Source organism: Mucor mucedo (genome assembly GCF_025094135.1).
Source record: "Mucor mucedo strain NRRL 3635 chromosome Unknown EV154scaffold_25, whole genome shotgun sequence".
Classification (NCBI taxonomy): domain Eukaryota; kingdom Fungi; phylum Mucoromycota; class Mucoromycetes; order Mucorales; family Mucoraceae; genus Mucor; species Mucor mucedo.
The window spans coordinates 220,566-240,337 of NW_026252309.1; the positions used below are offsets into that span (position 1 = coordinate 220,566).

Here is a 19,772-nt window from a genome sequence, read left to right on the forward strand (position 1 = left end):
GGTGGTTGTATTACAATAGCTGTTGTTGATGTTATTTGTTTTATTGACATCAAGTAGAATATTGTTTTTTTCTACTTACTTGGTCCTGACTTGGTTTTCACATTTATTCTGCAAATTCAATTTTTTTTTTTGAAAACAATGTTTTACAATATGTTTGTTATAAAGTGGGATCTTACTACACAAAAATCCTGTTGGCTTGAACAGATCTCTTCTCTTCGAGAGCTGTTGAAATCAGTGATTCTCCAGGTACCGATAGGCAAACCAACTATAAATTTAATCAAACAAATGATATTTATTATAAACAAGTCCGGGTCTTATTACCATATGGGTGGTTATGTCCAGCTGAAGATGCGTTTGCATTTATCTCATGATCTTCATATTCATGAGTACTTCCGTACACTCCAGCAGCAGCCAAAATGTACAGGGTTGTTGATGAATGTCTCATTTGTGCAATAATTCAGAGCCTTTAAAAAAAAGCAAGAAAATTGGTTTTTTGTTTTTACTCGGTAATTCACCATAATTCTCCTTTTTTTTTTTTCGGAGCTACCCTTATTAACACAGCCTAGTAACCCTTTTGAACAAGAGGTGTCTCATAGAGCTTAGTTTATTTAGCTGTACAGTATATTTTATAAAGAGTAAACACTTTTCGACTCTTGTCCTTTGATCAGCTCATTTTTTTTTTTTTAAAAAAAAAAAAAAAGACTTGGAGCTTTTTTCTATCAGTTGATATAAACTTTGGTGTAGCTATTATCGTTTATCGCAGGATGAATGGAAGTAAATATTATGGTTTATACAATGTTTAAGATAAAGTAGAGATCTGCTGTAATCATGTTCTACGAACTTGCAAGTGTGTCTATTTACTGATCCTGCTCCTCATTTAATAAAATTGATCTCGATGATCTGTATACTTCATATTTCTTTAACACTAATCCCAAAAGTTTAAATATATGACCCATTCATTAGATATGGAAATAGTAGACATTTAGAACAGTTACTTCGTCTATAAAATCTGATTTTGGCTGGCACTACAAAGACGATATGTACATTTTAAAAGTGCTTTAAGAAAAATTATACGAACTTTGAGAACGTTGATTTCGCATAATTGATAGATGGTCACTTGAGGTGTTTGAGATAGTGTTGATCAGCATTGTGTATGTCAACAAACAGAATTAAGCTTTCAAGCTAGAAAAAAAAAGTTTGTCTCATGCAAGTCTGAGATTTAATCCCAGTGGGGGGGGAAGAGGGAGGGGGGAAACTGGGACAAGAGGTGTATGGGTGGGCATCGCCACAGTGATTGTCTGAGTGTCCGGATTCCTCTTTTCTTTTTCCAGGTTTACTAGGTACGATATCTTTAATAGTCGAAAGCCGATTTCAAAATGAATGGATGGATGGATATCAGCAGAAAAAAAAATTGGGATAGATGGATGGATGTATCCACGATATAAATCGTGAAAAAAGAGATTCAGCTTATTTTTTATGCATTCCCTTCATTTTGAAATTGTGGCGGCGGCAAAGGGGGAGGGGGGGACTTTATAAATTATAGCATGTGGAATTAAACATGGTTTGTAGACAATGGTTCACGCTCCCAGAAACTCCGTTCTCGCTCCCGGTGTCAGCCGTCTCAGTCGTTCTGCTGTTTATGCCAAGAAGGCCATGTACAAGCGTAAGCACACTGCCGTCGCTTCTCCCGTCAAGTCTGCTACCACTGACAAGACTGTTGAAGTCAAGGGCGGTAAGAACGGTGCTAAGCGTACCGTTCCTGCCCAAAAGGCTTCTCGTTTTTACCCCGCTGAAGACGTTCCTCAACCCAAGTTAGGTCGTAAGACTGCCAAGAAGACTGCTCTTCGTTCCACCATCACTGCTGGTACTGTCGTCATTCTTCTCGCTGGTCGTTACCGTGGAAAGCGTGCCGTTGTCTTGAAGCAACTTGATTCTGGTCTTCTCCTCATCACTGGCCCTTTCAAGATCAACGGTGTTCCCTTGAGACGTGTCAACCAAGCCTATGTCATTGCTACTTCCACTAAGCTTGACCTTTCTGCCGTCAAGGTAAAATAATAGTATACATTGTTTTTAATGGATGACTAATAATAGTTATTTTAGGTTGATGAAAAGATCAATGACAGCTACTTCAAGAAGGCAGCCAAGACTGACAAGGCTTTCCTCGAAACCGAGTCTAAGAAGGCTGCTTTCCCTGAATCCAAGGCTGCTGATCAAAAGACTATTGACAAGGCTCTTTTAGAAGTTGTCTCCAAGACTCCTTTCCTCCGTCAATATCTTGGTCAAACCTTTGGTCTTCAAAAGGGACAATTCCCTCACAACATGAAGTTCTAAGTAAAACCTTTTTTTTTTATTTTTTTTGTAGCGGAATAAAACTGGAAAAAGAAAAAAAAAAAAAGATATGAAGGGTTTATTTGATTTATAGACAAAAGAGAATATGGGAGGGAAAAATGATACAAGTTATTTTTTACTGAAGGGATTCTTTAAGAAACTCTTCTTTTTTTTCATGTCTTGAAGAGGGTATTTGGGTGCGTTACGTGCATCAGCCCGGTAGCTCGAGGCAAGTTCATCGAGATTATCATCCCATTCCAAATCACGTAATCGATGACCTAATTTCTTTTCTCTCAATTTGGCGGTGTATGATCCTACTACAGTGGCGGCATAAAACTATTTGGGAATGTTAAATTAAAGCCAACCCCACTAAAAGATAATAGTTACCATAAATAATTGTCCCACAAATAACATGACAGCACTGCCAATGACATCAGCCTGTACTGCTTGTGCACAATTAGCTAAGCCGTAAGTGTCTCCCATTTGCATACCAAGATAAGTGGCGGTGTATCCACCTAAAGAGAGTGTACTGTTATCGTTCGTAACTGTGCCGTTGCTGGCTGCAGAAGTAGGATTGGCCTCTTCACAAGCAGCTAAAGATTTGGCTCGATTTGTCAATGCCAAGACAAAAGAAATCGCTTCCCAAATTGACATGAAAAACACAAGAATCCATATTAAAAATTTCGATGTTCTCATCAAACTAAGTTTAGCCTACAAAAAAAAAAAAGTTACTCTATGAGTATTAACAATTCATGATATCCATTATCAGTACTCACAAGAGAGCCGGATACCATCATAAAGAGTGCAACAACTGCTGCAGCAACTACAAATCCATTTTCTTGAGTATTGGTTATTTGGATGACTTAAAAGAACTTACTGTTAAAGCCAAGATAGACCCATGGAAGGGCTGCATGGATAATCGAAAGATGAATCACCATAGCTATTATAGAAAATTTATAAGTTTTTTTTTGTCTTCTTTTTTCTGTTGTTGCTCATTCTTACGATTCTTGTGTGCAAAAGTAGCACCGAGAAGTGCAACAGAAACAACCTATGAAAAAAAAAAAGAGGCCCCAGGGCGAGATTAAGGAACAGAGAAACATGTTTGTGAATAAATGTAATTACCAGAATCAATAAACCACTGATAACAACACCACCTCGGGCGGGAATAATACAACAACACGTTGCTGCCATTCTAGAATTAATGAAATGTTTACAATGAAAATAAAAAAGGAGAAAAAAGCCAAACTGTCTAAGGAAAAAAAAAAGTAATATGATGGTCAAATTGGGTTTCAATCTATCCAAAAGTGGCTGAATGTGTACGAGATAAGTGGCTGAATGAAAAAAATAGCACTACTGGGTTTTGTCTAAATGAGAAAAGTCATCGCTATTTAGACTTAAAACTGGTAGCTTAGACAACGAGAGGAAGAAATATTTGGAAAGTCAAGAAAAGCAAGTTTGAGAACTGGGCAGAGATTACTCTTCATTTGAAAAGCCTGAAAGGTCTTGAACAAAGAGGAACATCCACTATCTTGTTACAAACCCTGGATACACCTTATCAAAATAATATTCTGACTAGGAAATTTCATATTGTTGATGCTGGCAGTTTCTTATACACAGATACCTATAACAGAACAGCAAAAACAAAAATTATTACTCACTTGCCACAGACATCGCATAAAACCCCAAATATGTTAGTATATCTGTTTAATGTCTGCATCTAAATGAACAAAACTCTCATCTCAGTCGATTCTTACAATAAACAATATCTTTCTTTTCATTGGTGACACTTTCATAAACCAAGAAATTGCGGCTTCTGGAGTATTTATTTTCTCACAAATTATTATGAAACACCAGTTATAAACAAATAATGACGGGTCTGAATTGATTATATAAGTCTTATTTATTACCAACATCCACACATACGAAGATTTTTAGTATGAGCAAGTCGTGTTGAATCGCTGATGTAAAATTGAAGGGTACGGTATTAGGTAGATGATTACTGGTGATACATTCTTATCCAGTACGCTACTACATTTCATTGATCAAGTAGACATCAAGTAAAGTCTAGAATCATGTGATTAATCAAACACTCGCCAATTAATCAATCCTGACGTAAACAACTTTTCGTAAATAAAAGATGAAACTTCTCACACTAATTCTTTCTCTTTTATCTTTTTCTTTTTCCTCAACATTATCTTTTCTCTATCTCATTCCTTTACGTTAAAAAACTATTATGTACACTTTGTCTTTACCAATGACACAGCCTGTCTTTTTTAGTCTTGTGGGCGTGCTATCTCACATGCTTGCTTGGTGTTTGAAGTCATTAGAAGAAGAACGACTGTGTTCTAGTTGAAGCTCGCTATTATAGTCATAGGTATGCTTTTTTTTTTTATAAATATGAACTCAAGATTGATTAACATTTAAAAACTTAAAGAGTCCCCTCAAGTCCAGGACTTAGCTGAAGGTGTCCAAGACCATGGCTCAGCTTCACTGGAGAAATCCGCAGCAAAAAAAAACTCGTTTTTAAATTGATATCAAAAATGTCTTTTGCAAGTGGAACGTTAGTCCTGACCACAGGGTGCATGAAGTGTACTGGCAGATTATTTTTTGGGTGATACTGTCTCATCAAGCTCTAGCTTGGGAAAAAGGTCTCAGGATAGTAATGATTGCGCAATTGGCGACAAGGTTGATTTGAGGATATGTACCTCTTCTCCCTCTGGCAAGACCATTGATCTGATCAATGTTGAATTCGCAAAGGATACAAACAGCAACAAATTCCACGCCGACCATAGGAAAGTATTGCGTGAAGGTAAGGTAAATGCTGACTACTTTTACCGCAATACTTTTATGAAGCCAAGAGAGAAAAAGAACATTTCTGTTCCATGCATGCAGATTGGTGGTATTGAAGGTCAGAAGTCCGAGGTGCAGCTTGTCGATAATAGTCAATGCTGTAAATGGTCGTGCTTGCACTATACATAGCTGGATTTGTTTCAAGTGTGGCAGAACAAATTCACCCTGGGGATAACGCTCCTAACTCAAAAACCATATAAACAACCAAATCCAAGCATTAACGAGGTGTTCAGATATTCTTTTGTACATTGACAAAATAGGCCTAAAGCAGCTACTTGACGGGGTCTTCTTGCGTTTATATATCAGCACCACCTCAGCAGAAGCCAGAATCAGAATATAAATGTTAACATAGACAATGGCAAAGACCAAATATCTAATGCCAAATCATGACAAGCAAAACAACAAAAACAAGTGCCGCCAATGCCAGACGAAAAAGACGAAGTCTCTGCTGGCCAAAACAAGTCCATTGGTTCCAGAATAGAACAGCATGTTCAGGACATATATAAGGGTATACCACCAGCTCAATAACGACGAGAAGAATAGTATCAGCAATGGATTTAATAGTATGCTTGACCTCACAGACAACGTTGACAGCCCTGGCAGCCAGAAGAGTATTTTCACTGATTTGAAATGGAGACAGATGAATGACAAGTGGAACAAGCGCAAGACATGGAAGGCTTTGAAGGAGCACATTCAGCAAAGGCTGAAGGAAGTAGAGAAATTGGCCACCAGCAACATCAAAGAAGCATACTGTCTATGTTTGAGGTTTCAATTAGAATTTGCAATGACAGCGGATGAACATTATTTTAAAGTCTATGCCTTCATGTATGTATATGTGCATGATTGGGAATTGAAGTTTCTGGCCTTTTCGGTTTTTGTTTATGTGCCAAATGACAAATGACAAAGAAAAAATCTTGGATTTTGAACTCTGCCACCAAGAAATAGCTTGCAGAGGGGGATTATGTCGTGCAACTTTAGTCAAGGATTTTTTCTGCTGTGTTTGGTGATCGTGAAGAAAACGCCTTCTGCGAGTGCTACGTTTGTCATGACCACAAGCTTTTATGTAATCGTTATAAGCTTTCTTTTGCAAGGCTGATATTATTCCTCCAAGCTCACCCTTTACAAAGAGGCCCACAAAAAACTAAGGGTGACACACTGACTTCGAGGGCGGAACCTCATTATTGTGATCTATTCATTTTTACTACGCCTTCTGCAAGTAAATTGGCTGCTCATGTGATTAATTAAATAATCGATCATCCCATCCTAACGTAAGCTAGTCTTTGTTTATTATTTGTAATAATGAAACTTCTCACACCAATTTTCCCTCCTTTAGCATTACCTTTTTTGATCACACTACTTTACATTTATAAGCCGCCACACACACTTTGTATTATAGCGATACAACCTATCCTTATAAGTCTTATGGCCGTATTACTCTTCAGACTTGTGTGGTGTCTGAATATCTAGTTGAGCAGGGACTATGTTCTAGATGAAACTCGCTCATGGTGTTGTGCATGCTCGTGAAAGACATCGACAATTTATTCAAAGGGAAATATGGTACACCCCGTTTAAACAGTCCCAACCCTAAATAACCAGTAAGTGAAAATTGTAAATCTTATGCTCATAACTAACGTGTTACTTGCAAAAGATAATTCTGATGGCAATTGCAATACAAGTTTTTTGTTGCGGATTTCTCCCGTGAAAATAAATGGCTATCGCCTTCTTGCCTTTCTTCGTGTCCGGGACAACTATCAACTACAAGAACAAGAACTTTTGGTGTAGGCGTTGCAGGAGTATCCAACAGATACACTTTCTGGGGGTACAGCATTCTAACCTCAGTGACTCGGTCCTCAATTACAACTGAGAAGATGCGTGACCAGAGCTAAATTGCATAGTCCCCTCTGCAAGCTATTTCTTGGTGGCAGAGTTCAAAATCCAAGATTTTTTCTTTGTCATTTGTCATTTGGCACATAAACAAAAACCGAAAAGGCCAGAAACTTCAATTCCCAATCATGCACATATACATACATGAAGGCATAGACTTTAAAATAATGTTCATCCGCTGTCATTGCAAATTCTAATTGAAACCTCAAACATAGACAGTATGCTTCTTTGATGTTGCTGGTGGCCAATTTCTCTACTTCCTTCAGCCTTTGCTGAATGTGCTCCTTCAAAGCCTTCCATGTCTTGCGCTTGTTCCACTTGTCATTCATCTGTCTCCATTTCAAATCAGTGAAAATACTCTTCTGGCTGCCAGGGCTGTCAACGTTGTCTGTGAGGTCAAGCATACTATTAAATCCATTGCTGATACTATTCTTCTCGTCGTTATTGAGCTGGTGGTATACCCTTATATATGTCCTGAACATGCTGTTCTATTCTGGAACCAATGGACTTGTTTTGGCCAGCAGAGACTTCGTCTTTTTCGTCTGGCATTGGCGGCACTTGTTTTTGTTGTTTTGCTTGTCATGATTTGGCATTAGATATTTGGTCTTTGCCATTGTCTATGTTAACATTTATATCTTGATTCTGGTTTCTGCTGAGGTGATGTTGATATATAAACGCAAGAAGACCCCGTCAAGTAGCTGCTTTAGGCCTATTTTGTCAATGTACAAAAGAATATCTGAACACCTCGTTAATGCTTGGATTTGGTTGTTTATATGGTTTTTGAGTTAGGAGCGTTATCCCCAGGGTGAATTTGTTCTGCCACACTTGAAACAAATCCAGCTATGTATAGTGCAAGCACGACCATTTACAGCATTGACTATTATCGACAAGCTGCACCTCGGACTTCTGACCTTCAATACCACCAATCTGCATGCATGGAACAGAAATGTTCCTTTTCTCTCTTGGCTTCATAAAAGTATTGCGGTAAAAGTAGTCAGCATTTACCTTACCTTCACGCAATACTTTCCTATGGTCGGCGTGGAATTTGTTGCTGTTTGTGTCCTTTGCGAATTCAACATTTATCAGATCAATTGTCTTGCCAGAGGGAGAAGAGGTACATATCCTCAAATCAACCTTGTCGCCAATTGCGCAATCATTACTATCCTGAGACCTTTTTCCCAAGCTAGAGCTTGATGAGACAGTATCACCCAAAAAATAATCTGCCAGTACACTTCATGCACCCTGTGGTCAGGACTAACGCTCCACTTGCAAAAGACATTTTTGATATCAATTTAAAAACGAGTTTTTTTTTTTTTGCTGCAGATTTTTCCAGTCTGTATTTGACATGACTATCACCTCCTTGCCTCAACACAAGAAGAGACCTCAAATAATATTTTTGAAAGAAAAATTTGAATAAATTATTTTTATATAATTATTTGCGTTTCAAGTGTAGTAGTTTATATGAAGTACTTTTTTTTTAGTGCACAATGAGAAACTATTGAATGTGACATGTCATTTTCAAAACATTTAGTTCACGAAAAGTGTCAGAAAAAAATGTTAGAGATAAGATTTTAGAGAAAAAATGTTAGAGCATCCCCAGCAGTAGCATTTGGCTTAAAGTGCAGTTACATGAACCCCCAGCATTGGTCTTGAAGTGTTTTTTCTCAAAACTTTAAGATTTCAGTAGAGTACGAGTTTTTTAAAGTTTTTAAAAAAAAAGTCGATCTTTGACAACAAAACCGGGTCCTTTTCCTTTTCAATAAAATAAGCAATATTTTCAATTATGACAAAGACGAGTCAAACAAAGCATCATATTTCGTACACCCAATTTTTTTTTTTTTTTGGTGGAAAAAAACTTTTATTTTGCGCCTATTTAACCGAAAAAACGGATTTTAAGCGCCACTGTTAGGGATGCCACGCTAGTATAGGTTGAAGGTGCGAACACAAATTCAATGTATTTTATTGTACCTTGACCTTCATCTAAAATACGATTGGATATTTTCTCAGTTACAAAATCATAGACGAGTCCTTTATTATTAAAAGCAATGCCTCTCTTTTGTTTTTTCCATGCGTAGATGACAAAAGTATAAAAACAAAATATGTAGGTATTCAGATATGCTCAAAACTAACGTGAATGTTTCCGTTTTTTTTTTTTTTATGTCTATGTCAAACATATACTATGTATTCGGACACAACATCAGTTCAGGACATAAGTACTTTGAGCTTTGAGAAAAATTTATCAAAGCAAACTTTGATTAAAGTTTTTGGGTCGATTTAGCCACCTTTCATTCATAAAGTAAAGTTTTTTTTTTTTCTGGTGTGGCTGATCATTTAAAGTTTTTTTTTTATTTATCATTCTTTTTCAATTCTAAAAAATTGCAGTAAATGGACTGGAAGGATTTATTTGGTAGTGACGATGACAATGATTCGTGCATTGATAACGGGATTACTACATTCGAAGACATTCCAGGGTTATGCTTAATTCGAAAAGCTCTTGGGCATGAAGCTCAAATGAGCATGACACACGAGATAATCCAACGAGGCTATTTTACCGGTGACAATAACCAAGCCATGTGTTTTGGAGAGTTACCTGCTTATCTTAGTCAGATAAGTAATTTGGTGCTCCATACATATCCAAGTTTGTTTGATACGCAAATTTTAAATCGAGAGCCCTTATTCGATCAAGCCATTTTAAACCTGTATAAAAAAGGTTTTTTGCATGATAAAAACTGTTTGTACGCCAAAAAAAAATAAGAAAAGAAATAACCCATTAGATTAGGTCAGGGTATATGTAGTCATGTTGATTTATTAAGGTTTAAACTGCAAGAAGAACCCTTAATTTTTATATTGAATTAATAATTTTAATAGATTTGAGGATGGCATTTTAATCTTATCTTTACTATCGTCATGCGTCATGACTATGAAACGTGCATCTGATAATGTTACCAAGAGAATACTATTATGTCCTGGCGACATCCTGTCTCTTTCACGTGATGCTAGGTTCCTCTGGGAGCATGGGATTGAGGAGCAGTTATCTGATCAAATAGACGATCAAACGATCGAACGAGGTACACGGATTAGTGTCACCTTGCGAAAATTGAAAAATCCAGGAACAATAGAAACCATGGCAACCTCATCCAACAGATATTGAATGTCCGTGTTTTTACCTTTCTTTCATGCCGTTCTCTCTTTTTGTCGGTGAAATAGAGCCGCTGTTGGATAAATATCGGCCCCCCTTCTATTTTTTTTTTTTTTGTTGATAGTGACGTTTTAATTTAAAACTCATATATAAATCCGTCCTTTTTTTTTCATGTGTATGCTTTCTCCCCCTTTTTTTTCTGTTTTTACCTTACCGCAAAAAAGAAAAAAATGGACAATCCCGCTTTTTTAGGGGCTCTGACACAGCTTATAGCTTCAGATTTGCCAATGATTTTATCCTTAATTTTTGGTGGCTGTTGCAGTAATGTCTTTTCTCTCGAAGTCTTGGTAAAGTAAGTAAATTACCAAAACAACTCCTAATGGGACAACACTAATTTACATTACATAGTGATGCACCCAAGAGTGGTTCGTGAATATACAATAGTAATTTTTATCGCGCTGATTTTAACTCCTTCTTAGGCCAACTTATCACATTTGGACAATTTGCGTTTGTAGCTCTTGAAGGTCTTCGATATCACGTCACATGGGGAAAGTACGGACCCAAACTCAAACCCACCGTGGTTCCCATCTTCAATTGGTTCATTCTTGTCACCATCTTTTTTATTGTTTCCGTCTTAAACAACTTAGCTTTGGGCTTTAATATTTCAGTGCCGTTACATATCATCTTTAGAAGTGGAGGATTAATCGTAAATATGCTCCTGGGTGCATTGATCCTGAAAAAAAGGTAAATATTATTGTGTGTGTTTATGTATGTGTGCCTGTGTATTCATGCTTTGTACCAGGTATTCACTTGATCAAGTGGTCGGTGTACTTTTGGTCACTGCAGGTGTGATTTGGGCTACTTTAGACAATGCATCCAGTCAAGTTTCCGTGAGTTTTTTTTTTTTTTTTTAATTGGCCTAATTTTTTATTAACCTATAGAAATAGCGTGATGAAGGGAACACCACGGAATTCTTTACAGGTATTTTATTGTTGACAATTGCTATGATATTATCAGCCGGTATGGGTTTATTCCAGGAAGTAACTTATAAAAAGTACGGCAAACAATGGAGAGAAGGATTATTTTATACTGTAAGTATTATTATTGGGGTTGTTTTAACGGGCAGCATTGACATCCACCGTGTAGCATTTCTTGGCTTTGCCTTTTTTCCTGTTCTTTTACCGGGATTTATCAAATCAAGTGACGGCCTACAATTTATCGCCCTTGCAGCCTGTTTCGGTTATTTTGGAACAAATACCTGTGATGGGAGCAGTTGCAGATTTAGTACCGGAACCCATCATGTCCATCTTGGGTGCTTTCCAAGTTCATAAATTATGGGCATTTTTATTCATGAACGTCGTGACTCAGTAAGTGGATAAATATGTACAACAAATAATAACTTCTAATATATCTCTGATTTAGATATGTGTGTATTGCTGGTGTGAATCGTATGACATCGGTGGCTACCTCTTTAACCTTGAACTTGGTGTTAAACTTGCGTAAGTTTACATCCTTGATCTTTTCCATTCTGTATTTCCAAAATGATTTTGGATTTGGAGCAAAAATTGGATCTGCTCTTGTATTTTTTGGAACCTTAATTTACTCTCGTGCAAGTATGAAAAAACCTGTCGAAAAGAAAGAGTAGATGTGTGCATAATTTATTATATATTTCCCATTTATTAAACATTTTTTGACGCTCAAACCCATGACGCCCGATACAAAAAATTTAAGTTAAAATTTTTTATTTCAAATTAAAGCTACTTCTGCTTAGATATCCTAAATGTGCAAAAATTAAAAGAAATCAGTGCCGTATACTTCGAACTTTAATAGTCTTATCACTTACATAGCTTTCAATTCAGTCTCATATGCCTTGTTAATCTCCTTACGCTTCAACTTTTGGGCGGCCGTCAATAAGTTCATTTCGGGTGTCCAAAGATCCTTGCAGATCCAAACGTCCGAAATGATTTCTGCACCGCTTAGACCGGACTTTTTGGCTTGTTCCTGCAATACCTGTAAGATTATCCTGCGTGCTTCTTTACTCTCACACAACTGGTCCCAATCTGCGTTTTCGACGCCTTGTGAAGCGAGATAACTACGAAGCACAGGTTCAAGTGAAACCATCAAAGCAACAGGTTTAGGGTACATTGAGTCCGCATAAATACACATATTCTCAACAAGTGTGCACGATTTGTAACAACTCTCAAGTTTTTCTAACGCGATGTATTCACCATTGCTTAACTTTACCAGATTTTTTAATCGATCAATAATGGATAATGTGCCTCGTTCGGTCCATTCACCAATATCGCCTGTTCGAAGCCATCCATCATCTGACAAGGCTTCTTTGCTGAGTTCGGGTTGTTTATAGTATCCTGAAGTAATACTAGGACCACGGATCCAAATCTCGCCTTGAGCACGGGGTAAGTTGGTATGGAGGTAGCCTACTTCAGGTTGATCGACTAATTTAACTTCGACACAAGGTACAGGCGCACCTACTTCACATAAGGCCCATTGTTCTGGTGCCATAATAGCACACATGCCCACAGATTCTGTCATACCATAGCCTTGTAAAATAGGACAAGCTGCCAAAGACAAGAACTCTTGTGTTTCAGCGGACACGGGTGCACCACCCGAAAGACAATAACGCAAACGACCACCTAACTGTAACTTGACGTTTTTAAACACGACTTTATCCACCACAGCTGTGCCTAAATCATGACTTTTCAAAAACTTTTTTAGTGCCAACGCACCCATGAAAATCTTTTGGATACGAGGACCACGCTCAATGACCTTGGATAAAACTGTCTTTCGAATAGTTTCCCATACTTGAGGTACACCTGTCATGATGGTGGGACCAAATTCTTGAAGATCACCCTTGCAGTTCTTTACGGAAACATCTGTTAACGTACGGATCGAACCATAGCCTAAACCGACACCTAAAAAGATACAGAGGTTTTCCACCAGGAATTCAAGCACATGTGCAAGAGGTAAATATGCCATCATCGTATCGTTGGGTTCCAAAAGATGCTGAAGCATACGACATACACCAGCAATCGCCGCCACGGCATTTCTATGCGTTAACATTACTCCCTTGGGGTTACCCGTACTTCCGCTCGTATACATGATGCAACATAAATCACTGGCCGTAGGCTTCACTACTTCCACAGGATTCTCTTGTCCCAATTTCAGTAACTCCTCGTATGAAACAATGTGTTTGATTTGTGGATTTGTTCTTAATGATTCAATGTCTTCGATATTGGCTTCACCACGGTATACAATCGAATCAACACTGCCACATCCACTCAAGATCTTGGTAAGAATCGGTAATTGATCACCGTTTACAAAGCAAAGACTTGCCTCGGACTCTGAAATGGCATGTTGAAGGCCTTCTGAGCCCAATGTATCGTATGCTGTAACAATGGTCAATGCTTGTGTAAATGCCCCTAAATTAAACGTCAGTTTTATATTATTTTCTCGCGCGATTCACTAATAAATCTATCGTACCATGAGCTACAAGCATCCATTCAACACTAGATAATAAATAAATAGAAAAATTAGTAAGAGGGGACTTTTGTAGAATGAGATATTATACCTAGTGGAAGCCGAGATTTGTACTTTATCACCTCGTTTTAAACCTAGGTAACGTAAACCAGCACCAATTTGTTTGGTGAATTCAGCAGCTTGACCGTACGTGTAATGATGGTATTCACTCAATTGAAAGAAAGTCCAAGTCTTTTCCTCTTTTATTTCTTTTCCATTGACAACTTTTGTCACTTGTTTCTTTGTTGTGATGGTGTCCTGTAAAAGACGGTAACCAAAGCCTTTGCGATCTTTGAAAGAAGTGTTGGCATATTGCATGACTTCATAAAGGGTGTCGACACCTTTGGCGGGTTGTGTAAGTAAGGCATTGGGAGAAAGAATCGACCTGCGAATAGGACCTTCTCCTGCTTTTGCTTCTGAAATAGGTACTGAAAATGTAGCAACTGGCATTATAAAATAAAGAGGTTTGTGTTTCAGGGTTTTTACCTTTATATACAAGTTTTTTTTTTCTTTTGGCACACCGCTAGATATTATCATGTGATTCATACAACTGTAAATTCTCTCGCACTGGCTGCCCGTATTAGGCTGCGTGGACCACGTTAATGTACCTGAGAACATAGTTTTTCGTGCGAACATCAGCACTATTCTTTTGTTGTCAATGCAGGAATTCTGGCCTGATTTGAACAACGAATAGTGATCAGGATTTTTTCTTTTTCTAGACCAATTAAACTTATGTCGTTCTCACAACCCGTTTCCGAAAAGCAAAGTGGAAAGGAAAAATACACACGGCGATAAACAATTCATTTCTTCTACTTTGAGAACTTTCAAAATCATCAGATTACACTTATTAGAAGTCTTGCTTATTTACAGATATTAGATTCCTTTGGTGCCATAAATACCAATAGTTCTTACAATGCATCATTTTATTGAACCGTAATTTAGCCACACTTGTGGATTCTATGAATGATTGTATATTTTTGGTGCGTAGGCCATACACAGCATACTTGCCTTTTTTTCTTCAATAGTCCATGTGCTCTGAAGGGCATCTCTTTATTGAATGTGTCACACGCTATTTTAAAGCAAGCTCAAAACGAAATCCATATTTTCTGTGTTACCCTATAATTGTTAGCCCTTTTGATTTATTTTGTAAAGCTCTTTGAACACAATCAATGTGATTTTCACCGCCTGAGTCTACTATAAGCAGCATAAAATAGAAAATGCGATGTTTCGTTACAGAATATTGTTACAGTGAGACCTATCTTTAATACTCTCGATTTTAATGTTTAATAAAGAAAACTTATACTCAATAAAAGAATTATGACCCTTACCCATCATAAGAATTCCTAATTGTGTTTGATAAAAAATGACTGATTCTGTTCTAAATAATGCTACTGACCAATTATGATTTGATCATTTGCCTTTTGCTATTTCGTATTATCTCAAGATACAACTGACAAATTACTGTATAGTGAGCATACGGCTCAATACAATAATTCACAACAACTTACTCTACAATTGACTTGTAGACATCGCCATATATTTGAGCTCATGAGTTTTTCTTTGCAAACAGTCTGAAGAGTGTGCGTATGTAACCTAATTGCCACTGCAAGTTAATGTAGCAATAATATATGAAAACAATCAATACAGAAGGTTTAATATAGAATAAATGGTCTGCATACACTGCGAATAATGGTGAAAGGGAGATAGTAGTAAAATAAAATTTAAATCAGTGTAGTAAGTATCATTTAAGCAATTCGTCTTAGACTTTTTCTATGCGATGGTCCATTCTAGCTGCAAAATTCGAATGAGTGATTAAATTTTAAAGTCTGGAAGATAAAGACATTACACAAATTTCTAAAAAAAAAAAAATGTTTTTGAGAGCCTAAAAGAACGCGAAAAAAGAAAAATTAAAAGTTGCCCTTTTTTCTAAACCTTGTAAAGTAAAATATGAGCCCAACCAATAAACTCGAAACAGTACTTCGATATGCCTATTTAAATCGTCTTACAAGTGAACAAGTAAAGATTTTCTTTACCGAAGTGACATGCAAGTGACTCATTTTCTCTTCTGTAGTGGATTGTTCCAACAAAGGAATGTCTTGAGACAGGCGATCAGGAAGCAGAAATTTGTGGTAAACTTGAATTAATTATAAACATGGTAGATGCTCAGTTCTTTTATCAGAGTTATTGTTTAGGTCCATCTTTTCCTTCTACCGTGTGTCAGATCCTTTATTGGAATCTTACTTGACATTAGCCGCACAAACAATTATTTCAAAGCAGACATTTATTACTCACTTAATCCCATTTGGAGAAACAACAGCCAGTCGTCACCCTTATCAATGGTCCTTTATTCTTAAGCTACTCTCCACCTTATTAACCAACTTTAATGCCGACGATATCGTCATCGACCTACAACAAGGTAATGACAACCTTTGGGTAGACATCATAAGCGATACTTTTAAAATGCTGTCTCATATCGTCGCCATCGGCATTTACCCCGATTTTTACGAGCATGCCATTGACATGTCCCAAACCACTCTCACATCAGCCGTATCATTTCAAAACTCACAATCCAATTTTGACTCACAGTTCTCCATGGCTTCTCAACTCTCTTATAACGATCCCGATGCCACACTCGACATGGATAATACACAACATATAGAAGACACAGACATGAAGGAATCCAACGAAACTCCTTGCAACAATAAAGAAAAGACATTGATCCAGGTCGAAAATGCTGCTTTAGCTGCTCAAATCATGATGACCCTGATCGAGAAAAAAAACGCTAAACGTATTTTCCAGGTTCGCAATAATCAACGGCGTCAAGCAGGGTTGGAAGTCGATCATGAACCTTGGATTCAATGTCAAGCGAAATTAGAACTAAAACAAGCGAAATGTCCCATCGCCACGCAAAACACCACCATTCAAAAGTTAGTTTTGCTCATCCAAAGACTCACAGATAGGGACCTCGAGAGAAAAATGGCGGTGCATATGAAATACCATGAACTAGAGGACGAGGGAACAGCAAGAGCTATGCCAAGCGCTGGTTTAATGGGGTTATTGTACCACATGGTGCAAATTAGACCTTCTTTAGACGACGATTATATCGTGGATCACTTGTTGAAGCTTCAAACAATTAAAGGATCATTTGATGAATCATTTTATCTCGAACTCTGGTTAACTGCTTTAACGGGATTACGTGAAGCTTCCTTAAATACAAGTTGCAAAGGTCCTCCCGAAGAAGATACCGATCTGAGAGAAAACAAGAGCTGTAACTCGGTAGCTGCTACCAACAGATTATTATGGAAAAGTCTTGTACTTGTTAAATTGCCGTTTTTATTATCAAAGCTACAAAAAAAGCAAGAACCCCAAGAACTAGACGAATACGAGGTACAAAATTATTTTAAAAAAATTATGAATCGAATCTAACAAATTGGTAGATGAACTCGTTAGAATCATCTTTGAAGGAATTAAAGGCATTTACAGGTTTAGTCAACGCATGCAGTCCACCTGGTTGCTGTACTGAATTTTATGCACCGGACTCCATGTCATCCATGTTAGTAGAGCGCATCGCATTTGGACAAGATGAAGAGGACGATTTAATGGATATTATGGATGATGATATGGATTTAAATACCATCACTGTGACAAAATCAGTTCGGGCTATCAGTAACAATGATATTTTCACAAATATTGTACAAGTGTGTGAACATTATGGCTTTGTTCGTCCAGCCATTGCTATAGAGCTTTTAAAAAAGAAGTCTAGTATGGAAACTGAACCCGATAATAATGTCCTCATCATTGACCAAGTAAGAAACAAGAAACGACGACAAAAAAAGGAGAAACGTATTAACCGAATTTACATACACAAATAGAACATTGATCAACGATTTAAAACGATTGGAGCTGATGTTACATTTTCTGGTCTCACTGAATTACTCCATATTGGCCTCATCTCTACAATTCATTTGAGGAAAGTAGTGAGTTTCATACTGGTCTTATTAAAAGAAAAGGCTGCCCAAAACGATTTTTTTGCCTTGTCCAATATATGTGATGCATTATCTGAATGTCCCTGCAGCGTCGATTTAATACTTCAACTTTACACGCCCCAAGAACTCATTGGCCCCTTAGAAAGCATGTGTAATCATTGGAGCCCATCTGACAATACTTTGGATAATAGCGCATCTGAGGATGATTTGGAAGGTGTACAATTACTATACAATAAATTTGGAAAAATTTGGAATTTGACAGTGTCTGTCGTGAAACGATTCAAACTATATCGAGACATGAATAAGGTGTTTGCAGATAAGGAAGGGTTTGTTTACCAATTTTTCACACAGGGTCCAATGATTTACGGGATAGACATACAGGATCCCAGTATCGAACCTTTTATCAACCGCTGGATGAACGCTTTGGCCGGCGGAGATGGACTTTCAGATGATTTGCTACTAAACTCGAAACCTCAAGATTTGTTGATGATAGTGCCCACCATTATTCAACGCTGCATCATCCTTTATGCCTCACAACAGATGGAGACCGAATCTTTCACTGGTATGATCTCATACTTTCAAAAGAAATCTTTGGATTTTACATTGTCTGGTATTATCTTGATCGTCTGCGAAGAGTTACTCAGTGGCCAATCTGGTATTGCGTTGACCTGTCTTTGCCAATTGATCATGTCAGATATTGCCTTACCTCGTGAAATAAGTCTTCATCCGGTCTTGGGCTCTTTAGAATCACTGTTGGAATTTAAGCGTCAAGAAAGTGTGTTTTTGACTAAAGAAGAAGAAGAAAAAAACGTTGCCTTGGCTAAAGGCATGTCCGAATTAACTCAATTTATTATGACTAACAATAAGATGGACAAGCTGACTGAAGACCACTCTATGCTTCATACCGAAACTGTTACAACTAATGTCACGCCCAACACTTTGTTTGAGAAAGCCGAGCTCATGTTTAAATACATCGTCAAAAGTGGAAGATCCATGTTTATGAGTGATGTCGATGCTGATCCAAATACCTTGTGGGATAAAAATGATAGCTCCAAACAGCAAGTCGTTTCCCACTATCTCGATATGTCTTTATTTGAAACCGTGTTAGAAATTGGTGGGGGGCATTGGTTTGTTAGTATGATTGTAGACCAGGTATTGGAGGCCGGTAAAAGTGGTGGGGCTGTCAGAGCTGGTAAAAGCGATATATAGTTTTACAAGATGTTTTGACTAATCATTCAATATGATTTATAGCTGAACTGGGCTCCTGTTTGATTACAACACCTTTACTTTATTCTGTCAATACTCACAACAGCTGTTACAACCTACTCCGTTGTTTACTACAAGACATTCTGCCTTCCATGCTTGATGAATGTGCAGCTCAGAATATGTCCTTCTTTCAAGGTCAAACATTAGGTGTATTCACTAGTGACTGTCTCGTTTTGATGCATGACCGTATTGACTCTGTGAAAAAACTGGGTAAATGGTTTTTTGCTGCGTTAGTGATTGATAGTCAAACAAACAAAAAAGAAACTCAAGATGAAGATCAAATGAAGGAAGGAACAAGGTTTGCTCAATGGGATAACGAGACTACCAAAAGTGCGGTCTGGAGAGGATTCATCAAGGGTCTGATGAGCAATCCTGTGATTGAAGAAATATGGCCGAACGCTTTTATCTAATTTATTCCCCACCCCTACGGCTTTCATTTTTTCTTTTTTTTCCTGCGCACTGTACATAAATTATAAATAAAAAAGTAGCATGTTCGGATGTTATCCCACCATTAAAAATGGCAGCAGTAATAAAAGTGTTCTGACATCTTACTCACACTTCCAATTGATGTTTTTAATACCATGGCCATTTAACGTAGCTTAAGCCTTAGATTACTCAAGTTAAATATGATTGTTTATTGATATGAATTGCAAAAGTAATATAGTAAACTTAATGAGTAAACCACTAGTCTCTTTTCGAGATACATAGTTATTGTTTTTAAAGGATTGGAACTTTTGCCGGTCCACCATGTTGTTACTTTGGATGCCCGGTAGAGTTGTTCG

At 37.4% G+C, this 19,772-nt stretch overlaps 10 protein-coding genes across 10 annotated transcripts; 6 read left to right on the forward strand and 4 right to left on the reverse strand.

The window, feature by feature from the left end:
* Positions 1 to 75: 75 nt before the first annotated feature.
* Positions 76 to 445, reverse strand: EV154DRAFT_561410 (uncharacterized protein; the record flags this gene model as incomplete). Its single annotated transcript, XM_051605670.1, has 3 exons — positions 76 to 108; positions 177 to 265; positions 322 to 445. 3 exons carry the CDS (start codon positions 443 to 445, stop codon positions 76 to 78), a joined length of 246 nt encoding a protein of 81 aa, XP_051459831.1.
* A 1,127-nt stretch (positions 446 to 1,572) lies between these two features.
* Positions 1,573 to 2,331, forward strand: EV154DRAFT_416914 (ribosomal protein L6e-domain-containing protein; the record flags this gene model as incomplete). The annotated part of the gene is made up of 2 exons (XM_051595763.1): positions 1,573 to 2,046; positions 2,101 to 2,331. The coding sequence occupies 2 exons, from the start codon at positions 1,573 to 1,575 to the stop codon at positions 2,329 to 2,331; spliced, it is 705 nt and encodes a 234-aa protein (XP_051459832.1).
* EV154DRAFT_501971 (uncharacterized protein) lies at positions 2,255 to 3,598 on the reverse strand. Its single transcript, XM_051600754.1, has 6 exons — positions 3,451 to 3,598; positions 3,331 to 3,376; positions 3,206 to 3,268; positions 3,105 to 3,151; positions 2,716 to 3,039; positions 2,255 to 2,664 (listed from the first exon to the last, which is right to left on the reverse strand). Exons 1-6 carry the CDS (start codon positions 3,517 to 3,519, stop codon positions 2,458 to 2,460), a joined length of 756 nt encoding a protein of 251 aa, XP_051459833.1. The 5' UTR covers positions 3,520 to 3,598; the 3' UTR covers positions 2,255 to 2,457.
* A 1,270-nt stretch (positions 3,599 to 4,868) lies between these two features.
* On the forward strand, positions 4,869 to 5,307 carry EV154DRAFT_479420 (uncharacterized protein; the record flags this gene model as incomplete). The annotated part of the gene is made up of 3 exons (XM_051598255.1): positions 4,869 to 4,888; positions 4,959 to 5,142; positions 5,182 to 5,307. 3 exons carry the CDS (start codon positions 4,869 to 4,871, stop codon positions 5,305 to 5,307), a joined length of 330 nt encoding a protein of 109 aa, XP_051459834.1.
* Positions 5,308 to 5,779: 472 nt separating this feature from the next.
* EV154DRAFT_400727 (uncharacterized protein) lies at positions 5,780 to 6,010 on the forward strand (the record flags this gene model as incomplete). Its single annotated transcript, XM_051595274.1, has 1 exon — positions 5,780 to 6,010. A coding segment is annotated over one exon (231 nt), but the record flags the coding sequence as incomplete, so codon positions are not given.
* Positions 6,011 to 7,199: 1,189 nt separating this feature from the next.
* On the reverse strand, positions 7,200 to 7,430 carry EV154DRAFT_396744 (uncharacterized protein; the record flags this gene model as incomplete). The annotated part of the gene is made up of 1 exon (XM_051595194.1): positions 7,200 to 7,430. A coding segment is annotated over one exon (231 nt), but the record flags the coding sequence as incomplete, so codon positions are not given.
* Positions 7,431 to 9,356: 1,926 nt separating this feature from the next.
* On the forward strand, positions 9,357 to 10,391 carry EV154DRAFT_501979 (uncharacterized protein). Its single transcript, XM_051600755.1, has 3 exons — positions 9,357 to 9,772; positions 9,842 to 9,875; positions 9,931 to 10,391. The coding sequence occupies exons 1-3, from the start codon at positions 9,448 to 9,450 to the stop codon at positions 10,211 to 10,213; spliced, it is 642 nt and encodes a 213-aa protein (XP_051459837.1). The 5' UTR covers positions 9,357 to 9,447; the 3' UTR covers positions 10,214 to 10,391.
* On the forward strand, positions 10,392 to 11,910 carry EV154DRAFT_501982 (UAA transporter). Its single transcript, XM_051600756.1, has 7 exons — positions 10,392 to 10,553; positions 10,610 to 10,626; positions 10,681 to 10,945; positions 11,004 to 11,091; positions 11,149 to 11,292; positions 11,348 to 11,568; positions 11,624 to 11,910. Exons 1-7 carry the CDS (start codon positions 10,432 to 10,434, stop codon positions 11,844 to 11,846), a joined length of 1,080 nt encoding a protein of 359 aa, XP_051459838.1. The 5' UTR covers positions 10,392 to 10,431; the 3' UTR covers positions 11,847 to 11,910.
* On the reverse strand, positions 11,911 to 14,188 carry EV154DRAFT_549986 (uncharacterized protein; the record flags this gene model as incomplete). Its single annotated transcript, XM_051604900.1, has 4 exons — positions 11,911 to 11,977; positions 12,045 to 13,641; positions 13,703 to 13,728; positions 13,791 to 14,188. The coding sequence occupies 4 exons, from the start codon at positions 14,186 to 14,188 to the stop codon at positions 11,959 to 11,961; spliced, it is 2,040 nt and encodes a 679-aa protein (XP_051459839.1). The 3' UTR covers positions 11,911 to 11,958.
* A 1,477-nt stretch (positions 14,189 to 15,665) lies between these two features.
* On the forward strand, positions 15,666 to 19,508 carry EV154DRAFT_501985 (mediator complex subunit Med5-domain-containing protein). Its single transcript, XM_051600757.1, has 6 exons — positions 15,666 to 15,754; positions 15,810 to 15,867; positions 15,918 to 17,125; positions 17,176 to 17,544; positions 17,611 to 18,916; positions 18,976 to 19,508. The coding sequence occupies exons 1-6, from the start codon at positions 15,686 to 15,688 to the stop codon at positions 19,398 to 19,400; spliced, it is 3,435 nt and encodes a 1,144-aa protein (XP_051459840.1). The 5' UTR covers positions 15,666 to 15,685; the 3' UTR covers positions 19,401 to 19,508.
* Positions 19,509 to 19,772: the final 264 nt, after the last annotated feature.